The sequence below is a fragment of the Vicugna pacos genome, chromosome 3, assembly GCF_048564905.1.
Source record: "Vicugna pacos chromosome 3, VicPac4, whole genome shotgun sequence".
Lineage (NCBI taxonomy): Eukaryota > Metazoa > Chordata > Mammalia > Artiodactyla > Camelidae > Vicugna > Vicugna pacos.
In genome coordinates, this window is record NC_132989.1 from 26,164,119 (window position 1) to 26,177,576 (window position 13,458).

Consider the following 13,458-nt stretch of genomic DNA (forward strand, 5'->3'; position numbering starts at 1 on the left):
GAGGCGTCTTCAGAGCTGACTGTGTATTTGGAGGGAGAGCACCCCAGTAAGGGGAGGTAACACCACATCTTTTCACCTGCTTTGTTTCATCAAGGCCTCACATGTACCAGATTCTTTTTCACTTCAGGGCTCCAGGCTCACCCAGTGCTATATGCTCTACCTACACCATCACATCGAATTCTGTAAGGCAATTCCCCATTTTCCCTGAGAGGAGAATGAAGCTCAGGTTGGGTGAGCAATTTCTCCAAAACCACACAGCCTGTGAGTGAAGGATTATGGATTCACACCTGCCGTTTGACCCCAGGACCCAGCTCTTAACAAGGTGATACCTCCTGGCCAAGCCTCAGAATTGGAGGTGACTTTCCCCAAAGCCAAGGCCCTACCCCTGCCCTGGCCCCACTGCATGGGTATCCTAAGTTCCCTGACTCAGTTTCTCCACCAGCAGTGAGATGGTATTAACATTTGCAACTATGCTCACATTCTTAGGGCCGCAGAGGTCTCAGTCATCAAGGGGAGGAGCCCAGGCTGCCTGCTGTCCTTTCCTCCCTGTCTAGGTCCTGTGGGCCGAGTTGGTTCTGTGCACGGCTGAGAACAAGGAAAGCCTGGCCTTTTCTTCACAGCTGATGGACACAAGTGGGCTCATGCTGAGGACAAGCAGAGGCCAGGCAGGGCCCAGGAAACCTGGGTGGGGAGATCTGGGGTTGCGGGGTTTCTGTAGGAGAAGAGAGGCGTGGGGTGTGGGCAATGGGGGTGGGGAGGAGTGTTGAGGTCACATCCAGAAGCCCCTTCTGAGCACCTGCTGTGTGCTGAACTGCCTGGCGTGTGGAGAGCTGGTGATGCAGACAGTGAGAGAGGAGTTTGTGTTGGAATGGTTGGCCCAGCCCCACCCTGTTGGCAGGTCTCCACCACCAGGCAGCATCAGACTTCAGCTGTAGGGCCCCAGGAGGAGACCAGGAAACCTCATACCATGCCTGAGCTGAAAAGAAGAGAGGCCAGACTGAAGTTTCAGGAAGGAGCTGTTCCTAAAAAGACAGCTGGATTTTGTCCTGCAGAGGGCAGAGCTGAGTGATGCCAGTGGGGAGACAGCAAGGGAGCCTGAAGAGCTTCACCTGCTGTGGGAGAGAAGGCTGGAGGCTTGGAGTCTGATCCCGAGCACCCTGGCCAGCAAGGTGACTCTGGACGGTGGCATCTGCTGGTTATTCGTGGTCCCCAGTCCTCCTGCTGCTGCCTATGAGTAGACAGAGGATCTGTCCCCAGGCTGGCTGCATCTCACCTGGCACACCTCCCTGAGGTGGGCTGGGGCTCCCTGCACAGCTGCCTCGCTCTCTGTGGGGACCTGGTGGGCTTGCCCAGGGAGGCTGAAGTCTGTGCTGGTCCAGCCTCTCAGAAGGGCTGTGGTGTCCCTCCCCACACCCGCCTGAGAACCAGCCATCCACCCTTACCCAAGGACACACATACTTGTCGGTCTCTGAGGGAGGTTGGGGAGCAGCTCTGAGGACCTGGGCGCAGGGGGCGGGCAGTAGAACCATCAATAAGTTCCATCCCCAGGGACACCGCCGGTCTTCCCCCTTGCTGCGTCTTCTTTCCGCAGCTCACTTTCTCCACCTACTAAAAGAAAGGCCAGGCTTAAGACCTGTGACAAAACCCTCAGTTCTGAACCCACCCACACCCGCTGCTCTCTGCTCCAGGGTCAATGTGGACATGGCAGAGAGGGAACTTCCTGTTTTTAAGAGGGGAGGTTTAAAGGACTCCAAGGACATCCCATTTTTGATGCAAGTACAAAAGAAAACACTTAAAAGAACAAAATCCCCAAACCATATGGATTAGATTTTCTCCAAAACAGACAGAGATTTCCAAAGTGACAGAAGCTGTGCCCAGGGAGGAGGCTGAGAGGAACCAGCCTTAAATGAGGTACAAGTCCACTTGGGGTGGGCAGAAGGGAAGTTGCCCACTGTCCTACGCCTTCCATGGCTCATGGTTCTGCTGCAGCCGCGTCTCCCAGCAAAGCAGTAGAGCCGGGGCTCTGCTCTTGCCTGTCCCTTCATCCAGTCCCGTCTCCACTGCAGGAACGCTGCCCCAGGCAGCCCCACCTTCTCCCTTCTGCATACAGTCTCACACCTTCCATCCAGGCTACTCATAATGACCAAGGCAACTTCCATCCCCCTTCCTCCACTCCTCCCCTAACTTTAGGCCCCATAAAACCAGAATGTACCCCCTTTTCTGCCTTTACTGATGCCTCATCCGTCCCAACAATTAACGCTTGAGTACGCATCATGAACTAGGCATAATGCTGGGTGCTGGGGATACGACCCTTTTATATTAGCACATCCCTCCCAAGCAGAGTGTTAATGCTGCCTCCCTCTGACTCTCCCAGCCCCACATCCAAGGCCAGCTTTGGTGAATGAACTCTCTCTCCTCCAAATCACCAGAATTTGGCACTATATGTTGTAAGCCCACCCTTTACCCAGGATCTCTCCTGCCCTGGATCCTTCCTGCATACCACTCCCCTCTAGAGAGTTCTCAGTCTTGAAAAGCTCAAGGGTCCCTTCAGCCCCACAAGCCAGTGAGGTTCCTCCAGCTCCCTTGGGAGCTGCTGGCACTTGTCTGCAGGGCTCCCAGCCCTATTTATGCTCTAGAGGACCCCCCACACACACACACAGGAAGAGGGAGCTGTACCTTGAACCCAGCTTGGAGTCCTTGAGACGTGAGTGGTCCTGGCTTCTAACACGCACCCAGACACCTCCCAACTGTTTCTTTGAGGGCAATGAGGGCCCCAGTATGCCAGCCAACACAGACCCAGCCCAGATTCAGCCCTGATGTGAACACATGAGGGGCCAGGCCAATCCCCACATTCTAAGAATAAAGCCAAGAAGTCTTCCAGCAAGGGCACCTAGATTTCTTCCATCACTCCCAAGTCCAAGTCCCCTAGCCCAAAGGGAAGTCATAGGAGGGCCTTGGAAATAAGTGGATTTTTTTTTTAGAAGATTCTTCAATGTACCTGAAGTATGACTGATTTCTTTTCCTTCCTCAGGAAGCATGGGGAGCTAGTGAAAGCATTCTCCTGGGTGGAGGAATAGGAATCAGCCGTCAGGGTGTGCACATCAGAGGAGGGGGACATGGAACCAGCACCACAGTTCTAGTCCGTGTATGACTGGGCACTAAGGATGGTTGCAAACAGGAGCCAACGTTCATGTGCTCAGTCTGGGGAGTCAGTGGGGTGGACGGGCACACATTGTCCTCATCCCACGTGCTTCAGCCTCGGGGCCCTCTGCCATGGCATGGAGTGATCCTGGAGTTAAGGGCTGGGCTGGGGCATCAGCAAACATGTTCACAGTGTCCAAGAGGGCAGGGCCTCGGCACATGTGCGCTGTGTCTCTGTGCCCTGTGTGCTGCTCCAAATGGCAGGAAGCCAGGGAAGGAAAGGCAGAGGGGCAGTGGGGAGAGGAGAGGTGGAGGCGAGCCAAGGGGAGCCTGGTGGGCAGCAGTGGGCTCTCCCCTTGCTGTGTGAATGCTCACCAAGGGGGGACACATGGGGAAGTGCTCAAGCACCCAGGCCTTCAGGTCAGACCAAAGTGGCTGGGAATCCCAGCTCCTCTGTCTGTGAGCTGTGTGAGCACGGGGCACTCTACTTAACCTCTCTGAGCCTGTTTCTTCAACTGTAGAATAGCGATGACACCAGTGTCTGCCCCTAAGGATTAGGGAGATGTCTCTAGAAAATGCCTAGTACATAGTAAATGCTCAATAAACAGAAGCCACAGGTATTACTCCAAAGCATCAGATTAGTGCACCAGCTCAGACTCTTGTAGTGGAATGATTTATTTACAAGGCAGTCTCTGATCTCTGTACCTCACACTTAGGCAGGTGGAACCTGCTCCCTCCCCTTTGTGGAGACACTTTGGAGACAGATGGTCTCCACTGGGCAGATTTTCCAGCTGGCAGAGCCTGGCAGGGGGCAGTTCCCAGGTGAACATGGGGTGCAGGTTGAGCTCTCCCCTCTGCTGAGGCAGATCCTGGGGTGGAGCTGTCCACTGGCAAGGTTCAGGGTCTTCTTTCTAGCCCAACAGGAGAGCCTGCTGGGGTTTGGGCTCCTCTCGCCAGCCCTGAAGGCTGTGGGCAGTGGGGCAGGGAAAATGAAGGCCTGAGGACTGCAGTCCCTGGCCAGCTCCAGGCCCAGGGCAAACAGAGCTCTGGGAACCTCACCCCCAGCCATCTTCATCCTTCGCTGATCAGCTGGTGCTAGGGGCTGTTCTCTGGTGGTTCCTGCCGCTGTCAGCTCCTGCTCCCTCATAGTGTGGCCGCACTGGGCCTGGGCAGCTTCTCTGTGGGCTCCTGGCCTCATGGTGGAGAGGCAGGAGGCCCAGGGCTTGTGTGCAGCCCCTCCTCAGGGGTTCTGTAGTAAGGCACAAATCCTGAAGCACAAAGGGCCTGGCTGCTGAAGGCAACGTCGCTGGAGAGCGGGGCATCCAGGCCGCTGTCTCGGGAGTTCCCTGCGGAGACCAGCTGGATGGGGCAGCAGGTCGGGGAGTGAGGGGGCCCAGAGACGAGGTCTGAGCCTGCAAGACCAACCTGGGTCGGAAGGAGACAGGACAGTCAGCCGGGTTCCCAGGTTTAGCCTGCCACCTAGGGTTGGCCTTTGCTTCCACTCCACAGTAGTGGTAGGGGAAGAAGGCAGGGCCAGGCCTGTTCTATAGATGGAAGCACCCAAGATGTCACTCACCATGCTCAGGGCTCCCAGCTGGAAGGCATGCACCTGAGATTAGAACCCACTTATCCTGCCTCTTCTGTGTTTGCAGTCATAGGCCATGGTGCTAGCTTCATGGTTATAGGGCATGAGCTTTGGGTCAAATCCCAGGTTTGCTCTTGCTAGGGGTGTCTTTGGCCAAGTCACTTAACTTCTCTGAGGCTCATTTTTCTCATCCAAAAAAATGGGAATAATAAGACCTATCTCATAGGACTACTATTAGGACAAATGAAAAGATGAATGTGAAATATTTGTCTGGGTACCTAGACTAAACAAGTGTTTCTGCAGGGGAACAGCAGGCTAAGCCTGGTGTAATAACCACATAATTGTACACAGTTCTCACAATGGCTGTCTTTTATAAGGAAACTGAGGTTCATGAGGCTTAAACACATTGCCCAGGCCGCTCTCAGATCAAGTGGCCGAGCTGGGATTGAGTGAGGCAGCCCACCTCCAGTCTCCGTGCTCTTAACCAACGACACACTGCTTCAGGAGCCCCAGATGACCTCAGGGGACCTGGCCAAGCCTATGGGGGTCTAGGGCCTTGGGACAGAAGTCTGAAGGATGCCAGGGCACCTAGTGCTGCTCCCTGCACCCTCCTGTGCCTCCCCGACTCACAGAACACCCTCTGCTGTCTGTCATCCTGCAGCATCTGCAGCAGCAAGCCTGCGTCCCCCTCCTGGTGGGGACGTCCTGGGAGCCTGCACATGACCTGCCAGGAAGGGCCAGGCTGGGAAAACTCTCCTCCTTGGAGCGGTAGTAAGGGAAGAAGCCACTGGGTGGTCCTGAGTCCTCTGGGAACAGCCCCTCTCTGATACTCTGGTCTCTTCCTCGGTCCCTGCAAACCTCAGGGGCCAACTCCTCCTCAGCCAGGAGCTGCCCGTAGGTGCGGAAGAAGGGCAGGTACTCCAAGGCCACTCGGGGCCCATGGGAGAAGTCAAGGTTGCTGAGGGGCTCACTGCCCCTTGCACTGGTGGCCTGTAGTTGCTGGGATGGAGGCTCTGAATTGTCCTCCTCCAGGAGGCCCAGAGAGGGCAAAACTTGGGGTTCAGCCTCGCAGCTCTTCTGGGAAGTCTGGGAAGAGAAAGGTGTTCCACCTGGTATTGCATCCAACTTCCCCAGCCCCTCCAGCTCCCTCCCCAACTCCTGCCTACGTTGGTGGCTCTCTTTGGTTAAAACCCAGCGGTGGCTCCCAACCATGGTCAGGTTACCCACAAGCCTCAGAGGACCCAGCCCTGCCAGCATCTGCAACCTCATGGTGCATCCTCCTCCCTGCAGGACACACTGATCTTCTTGCCCTTCCTCAGTCACACCAAGCAGATCCCGCTTTAGATCCTGTACTTGGATCTGCTCTTGGACCTCTGAAGCCTTCCCAGTCCCTGCCTTCACCGGGTGACTCTGGATCACTCTGCCTTCACTTCCGCTCTGAAATGTTTTTCTTGGTCAATGGTCTGCCTGCTGTGTGTGGTGGTCTTGTCTGTCTGGTGCTCCTGGCTCACTGGAGGCACTCAACTGATACTTTGCCAACAAATGACCTGTCTAATCTGCTGACTCTCAGTGCATCTCACGTGCCCTTCACTCTGGCCAGTCCAGCCACACAGACCTTCTCTCAGTCTTTCTCACTCACCAAGCATCCTCTTGCCACAGGGCCTTTGCGCTTGCTAACGCTCCTGCCTGGACTCTCCCCCCTCTTCTTTTTCCTCATTGACAGCTTCTCCAGCTCTTTGCTTAAGGTCATTTCCCTTACTGCCCTGATTTAGCTGCCTCACTCTACCATGGACTCCCACCACCCTGATACCACTCATTCAGAACGCAACACCATTCCTCTGCTGGGAAACATTCATCTGCATGATTACTTGATTAATACCTTTCATTCCACTAGTTAAAAATCCTGTCTTCTGTATCCTCGGGGCCAGAACAGCTCTGGCATACAGTAGATATCAAATATTGGAAGAAAGAAAAGGAAGGTTGGAGGGAAAGAAGGAGAAAGGAAGAATACTGAACTGTACTTTGCCAGGAACAAAGTCCAATGTCACAGGAGGGAGAAGCCACGTCTTGGGGGGAGTGTGGGGTGGGGAGTGAGGAATTACTTCCCAGGCCCTGAAGGGATACAGGGGCCCAGAACACCTATCTATCTGTGAAGAACCAGCCCATCTCCACCTTTGCGTGTCAGGGCCATGGGTACATGCTGGGGTTCATGGGTACACATGTGGCCTCTGGGTCCCACAGGAGTGACCTATTGTGGTCTGGCCCTGGCCTCCTTCACTCTCACTGGGGCCTCTAGGCCTTGAGCCCTTCCTCCCCCATCACATGCCACGGGTCCTTGCTGGCCTCAACTCCTGTGTGCAGTGTGACCACAATGCAAGGTCTAAACCTTGGTAAGTGCCTGCTGTCCCACAGACTGCGAATTCCTGCAGGTCAGGGACCAGGCCCTCCTCTGAGTCCCGCGTGCCCATCTCAGGCCACTTTGCAGAGTTTCTGCCACTTTCCAGACACCCCATGGGCTGTGCTGGGCAGCCCTCTCTCTGCTGTAGCCCTTAGGGGGCCCATGAGGACAGACTTGTCCTTCCAGCTTTGCAGCACCAAGAAAACAGGACAGACTAGTGGCTGTGCCAGGGTTTGAGGCCAAGTCTGCCCTGCTCTGAAGCCTGTGCTCTTTTCACTGTGACTTACATGGCATCATGGGTTGAATACTGTCCCTGATAAGATATGAGGTCCTAACCCCTGGTACCTGTGAATGAGGCCTTATTTGGGAACAGACTTTTTGCAGATGCAATCCAGTTAAGATGAGGTTCCCTACATCCAATGACTGGTGTCCTTATAAGATGAGGGGAATTTGGAAACAGACACAGGGAGGATGTCATGTGACAAGGGAGGCAACGATTGGGGTGATGCTGCCACAAACTAAAAATGCCAAGGATGCCAGCAACCATCAGAAGCTAGGAAGGAGAGAGGCAAGGAACAGATTCTCCCTCTGAGCCCCCAAGAAGGAACCCTGCCCACACCTTGATTTTGGCTTCTGGCCTTCAGAACTGTGAAAGAATAAATCTGTGTTGTATGAAGCCATCCAGTGTGTGGTGACTTGTTATGGCAGCCTGAGGACACGAGCTCATAGAGGTGGTTGGATGGCTGGTTCATGAATGAAAGGCACCTGGCACACAGATGAAGACTTGCAGGGCTCTCCCAGCACTCCCTGGTGAGCAGCTTGGGGGGAGAGGCCCATTGCTGTGACCTCGGGTGCCCTCTGTGGGCTGGGCTCACCTAGGCCTTACCCTTCCTGCCATGTGGTGGCGCTGGCCCTGGGTGGACCTGTGGTGGACCAGCCACTCTTCTGCACCTCACTCTTTTCCTGCCTGGGCCCTGGCTCCACTTCCCCAGCAAGTCCTGGATTGAAGGAGGCCAGGTGCACTGTGACTAACTCCTCAGAGGGGCTCAGTGTCGCTTATGCTGCCTCTCGGACACCGCCTCCAGCTTCCATTCCAGAGTCAGCAGCAGCCCCTAATTGTCAAGCTCTTGCTGAAAAGACAAAGCCTCGCTCGGCAGGTCTCTTCCTCCTGGCTTCTTATTCCCCTGGCAAATCCCTCTCTGCCTGTCAGAGTAGATTCCATCATGAAGTCACAAAGCCTGGTGCCAGGCAAGAAAGCCAGATGGCTCCGTTGCCATGGAGACTTCTGCCCAAGCACATAACACCTGTGACCATCACCTGCCTCTTAATTCAGCTTAATCCAGATCCCCCCAGAGAATCGTGGACAAAGGCAAGGCTGACATCTTCTGGAATCAGATCAGTTCTCCAGGACGGGCCAGCGAGCTCGCTCAGGAACTTGTGCCCAGAGACTCATGGAGCCCCCCAGGGCCTCTGGCGTGAGGGGGGGGAGGGTTCCCAAGGATCCATTCTGCTGCCTGGGGCTGTCCGGACCTCTCCTTACCTGGGTGCCTCAGTCCCCTCGGGGCTGCAGGTGAGACCCGGGTCTCAGCCCTCCGTCTCGGCGGCCCCTCCTCTGTGGTTCTTCCCAGTCAGGAGTGAGCACGGGGTGAGACAGCCGTGCAAGGACGGACTGTGCCGAACTTTCTCCCGCGGAGCCAGCATCCCAAGCTTCTCTCCCAGGTCTGGTGCTTCTGCTCAGAGGGAAGAGACCAGCATCTGTTGTCACCTCCTAGTGTCATATCCACCAGGTGATTCCCACACACGGCCGTCACTATAGACTTTCAAGTCAGGGAGTGCACCGTTGTTAGGCCATATTACAGGTTGGAGAGCTGAGTCTCAGCACTAGGACAGCTCGGAGAAGAGGGCTTCAGAGCTAGTCTTCAGCCTTAGGGCTCAAGGCCTGGGTGTCTCCAGAACCACAGGTTTCCAGCCAAAGTGTGGCCCAGCGGGCTCCCTGGGCCCAGGCAGGGCTCCCCCATCTCTCTGCCCTGGAGCCCATGTACTGTGGACCATTTAAGCTTGCTTTTCTTTTTTAGTAGCCTTAACTCTTTATTCCATGTGGAATTTATCTTTTGTAAGTGGTAATAAATAAGGCTCTAAATTTATTTTATATTTTGAATGGCTAGTCAGTTGACTCAACATCATTTACGAATAATTTATTTCTCCCCAACGTGATTTGAAACGCAGAAGTATAACCACATTCTAAATTCTTAACTATTTCAAACTTAAGTCAGTTCCTCAAATTTATTTTTCTATCCCTCTCTTTGCCTCTCTTGGTACCAATACCATATTGTTTTGATCTCTTTAGTTTCATCATAATTTTAATCTATGTTATATAGTCATCTTTAAAAAAGTCAAATTTACTGAAGTCTAATTTACCTACACCATAAAGCACATGGTTCACCAATCTACACACTCATGTAACAATCCCAAAATTAATATATAGAAATGCCTCTTTCCAAGTAATCCTCTCTCTGCTTCCCAACCCCAAGCAACAACTGATCTGCTTTGTTTGGAGCAGGGAGGTAATTTGGTTTACTTATTTTTCTTTATTTTTAATGGAGGTACCGGGGATTGAACCCAGGACCTTGTGCAGGCTAAGCACACACTCTGCCACTGAGCTATGCCCTCCCCCTTGGTTTGCTCTTTGATGCTACAGATTCATTTTGCTGGTTCTAGAATAAATGGAATCACACAATGTGTATTCTTTGGTGTGTAGCTTCTATTCTTTCGCGTTTTGGTTTTTAGACTCATCCTTGTTTGTGGTACACTGTTAGCTCCTTTTTGTCGTTGAGCAGTGTAACATCGCATGGTATATAACACAATGTGTTTATCCACTCACCTGCATACAGACATTTCTGTTGTTTCCATTATAACTAAAACTGCTGTGAATAGTTATGTATAAGACTTTATGTGGGCATAGCCATCATTTCTCTTAGGTAAATACTCTGAATTCCAATAGCTTGATCATATGGTAAGTGCATGTTTAACTAAATAAAAAACTGCCAAACTATTTCCAAGGTGGCTGGACCATTTTTACATTCTCAGCAGCAACGTGTGAAAGTTTTAGCTGCTTCACATTCTTGTCATCATTTTAAAATTTCTACTGTTCAAGTGCGTCTATTGTGGTATATAACTAAAGTTTTAATTTGCATTAATTACTAATGATATTTAACATCTTTTCAGGCACATGTTGTGAATTTGTGTGTCTTCATTTTTAAGTGTCTGAAACTTCTGCCAATTTTAACAATTTTATTGTTATCATGAAAATACTATAAATTGCATCTATTCAAAGTGTACAATTTGATAAGTTTTCACTTATGTCCACACCTGAGAAGCCATCACCACAATCAGGTTAACAAATATTTCTATCAAACCCCAAATTTCCTCCTGCACTTTTGTAATCAGTCCCTCCCTCCAAGTCCATCCCCAGGCATCTATGATCTGCTCTCGGTCACTATAGATTACTGTACATATCCTTATCTTTTGGGGGGTTTGCAGAGCCTCTTGGGTATGTCAGTTTATGTCTTTCACCACATTTGGGAAGCTTTAGGTCTTTATTTCTTCAAATATTTTTTACTAGCCTATTTCTCCTCATGGTCTAGGACTCCAAAGACACATGATAATTTTTAAAAATATTTTTTCCCACAAGTCTCTGTCCTTTTTTCCCCTATTTTTCTTTTTTTCCTGTTCCTCAGATTGTGGAATTCTTATTGATTTCTTCAAGTTTACAGGTTTTTTTCTCTCATCATCACCAATCTGCTATTGAAATCATCCAGTGAACTTTGTAATTTCACATTATATATTTTTCAGTTCTAACATTTCCATCTGGTTCTTTTTCATAGTTTTTATTTCTCTGTTGAGAACCTCTGTCCTTTTGTTCATTCCAAATGTGGTTTGTTAACGGCCTCTTTGAAGTCTTTGATAATTCCAGCACATGGTCACCTTGGGGCCGCCAGCTATAGTCTTTTCCCTTGAGAACTGGGCACATTTTTCTGGATCTTTGTATGCCGGGTAGTTTTGAATTGTCCCAGACATTGTGAATATTACATTGTACAAACTTGGGTCCTGTATATAATACTCAGGGAGCAGTTGATGTTTTGTTTTAGAAGGCAGTCAACTCGGTTAGGTTCAAGCTGCAAGTTCTGTCTTACCTTCTGTATGCAGTAGGTCAAATCTAAGTTCAGTTCTCTAAGACTTTGCTGTGTTGTGCTGGTGGTTTGAGTCTGTCCTGAGCTTGGGTTTACTGATTAAGCTAAAAAGACGGGTGCCCCAAATCACAAAACTCCTTTAAAAAGTATTTATGCACATGGTTTAAATCTGAGTTGGTTCTCAAAGTGTGGCTGTGCTGGTTTGGGTCTGTCCCACTCATATGTCACTCAGGGGTTAGGCTGAGATTTGTATGCAGATTCAAAGAATTAATGGACTTTTTTTCTGGCTCTGTCTCCTCCTGGGTTAGCCCCACATTCTCTGTCCTTGGGGGGGGGTCCCCCTTCTGCCACTGCTGCTTTGCTATTGTGCTAGCAGAGCTGGCCCACTGGGCAAAGCAGAGGCGGAGGAGGGAGAAAACAAACGAACCTGGTAGTACTACCCCTACATGAATCACGCGTCCACATTTTGACTCTGCTCCACAATCTGCTTTGTCTACTTTTTGTGTTTTCAGCTAGTTGGTTTTTGTATTTTGTTCAGAGTTTTTAGTTATAATCAATGGGAGGAATGAACTATATAAGTGAGCTTATGCTATCATGCTGGCACAGGGACCTCCTTTTCAAAACATTTTCTGTCAGGTTGTCTTGTTGTATTGTAAGAGCTTTTATATATGCTGGATACAAGTCTTTGGTCAGAAATATGCATTGTGAATATTTCCAACCAAGCTGTGCCTGGCCTTTTCATTTTTTTAATAATGTCTTTCTAGGGAAGAGAAGTTTTTAAATTTGATGAAATCAATTTTTTTTTTCATTTGTGCTTTTTGTATCCTGCCTAAGAAATCTTTGCCTGTCCCAAGATTGTGACAATTTCTTTCTTTGTTTTCTTCTGGAAGTTCAATAGCTTTAGCTTTTATATTTAGGTCTATGATTCTTTTGAGTTAACTGATATGACTGGAGGTGAGGACCAAGATTTATTTTCCCATTTGGATATCCATTATGCCAACACTGTTGGTTGAAAAGACTTTCCTTTCCCTTGTTGAAATTCTTTGGCACCTTTGTCAAAACTCAATCCTATACATGTGGATCTATGTATCCTGGACTCTGTGTTCTGTTTTATTGGCTCACACCATACTGCCTTGATTACTGTCATCAGAGTTCTCAATCCTGGCACTATTGACATTTTGAGCCAGATGATTCTTTGTTGGGGGTGCTATTCTGCACATTGTCGGATGTTTAGCACCATCCCTGGCCTTCTTCCACTAAATGCCCTGAGTTGTGACAACCAAGAATGTCTCCAGACGTTGCCAAATGTCCTCTGGGGTCGGGGGGCAAAAACTGCCTTCAGTTGAGAACTATTGCTGTAAATTTACTATATGCCTTAAAATCAACTACAGGAGTCTGCCAATTTTATCCTTTTGAAAAAATATTTTTTAAGTATAAAAACAAATCTGTATCCTAGGTCCTCTGCATTTTTATATAAATTTATGTTAATCTCTAAATATTTCAAGTTTTTTATATGTCTGTCTTTTTTAGTTAGTAAAATTCTCCTTTTTGAGTGTACAGATCTATGAATTTTGACAAATACATGTCAACATGTAACCATAACTGAAATATTCTATACTTTGATTAAAGTTATCCCCTCAAATCCCTTCTGCCCTGTGACGTTCTGGTAAACCAGGTCTCAAAAACCAATAACATGACCAAGCCCTGATGGCAGAGTTTGCTCACTTCCCTGGTATAAGTACTTCTATCTGGCTGGTCCCCAAGATGCTAACCTGGCACTGCTCAACATGGACTTGGAAGAGAGGTGCACACTGTGTTCCTGTGAGCGGGTATCTCTAGTACACCACTCACTGTGCCCCTTGTAGAGAACCCTCTCCTCACCCCCACTTAACCACTGATCTGTTATCTGTCCCTGTGGTTTTTGCCTTCCCCCTAAAATCACACAAATGGTATCATAACAAATTATGGTTATCCCATGCTTCTTGGATGTCTATCTCTGACTTCTCTACTCTGAGAGACCACTGTGCTCTGAATGAGTGTCCCCTTTCCTACTGCATTTTAAAAATGTCTTCAAGGAGAAAGCTGGGATGATTTTAGGGCTCATTTTCTTTGTTCCCTTTCTCGCCTGAAACACTGTCTTGCAT

General features: G+C 49.8%; 1 protein-coding gene across 4 annotated transcripts in view; it reads right to left on the reverse strand.

Moving 5' to 3' along the window:
• Positions 1-1,142: 1,142 nt before the first annotated feature.
• LOC140692804 (uncharacterized) overlaps positions 1,143-13,458 on the reverse strand; it is a 218,901-nt gene continuing 206,585 nt past the window's right edge. Inside the window, exons 1-5 of one of the 4 annotated variants that reach the window (XR_012068414.1) lie at positions 8,011-8,307; positions 5,357-5,812; positions 4,201-4,566; positions 1,459-1,608; positions 1,143-1,228 (exon numbers count right to left, since the gene is read on the reverse strand). Coding sequence is in view for 1 of the 4 variants with exons in the window: in XM_072957082.1 (XP_072813183.1) it covers positions 4,336-4,566; positions 5,357-5,812; positions 8,011-8,022 (699 nt within the window). In the remaining 3 variants the exon portion in view is untranslated. Of the gene's footprint in view, positions 1,248-1,458; positions 1,609-3,792; positions 4,567-5,356; positions 5,813-8,010; positions 8,308-8,664; positions 8,855-13,458 lie in introns of those variants that run through there. The other 3 variants (XR_012068417.1, XR_012068420.1, XM_072957082.1) reach the window with 3 other exon arrangements.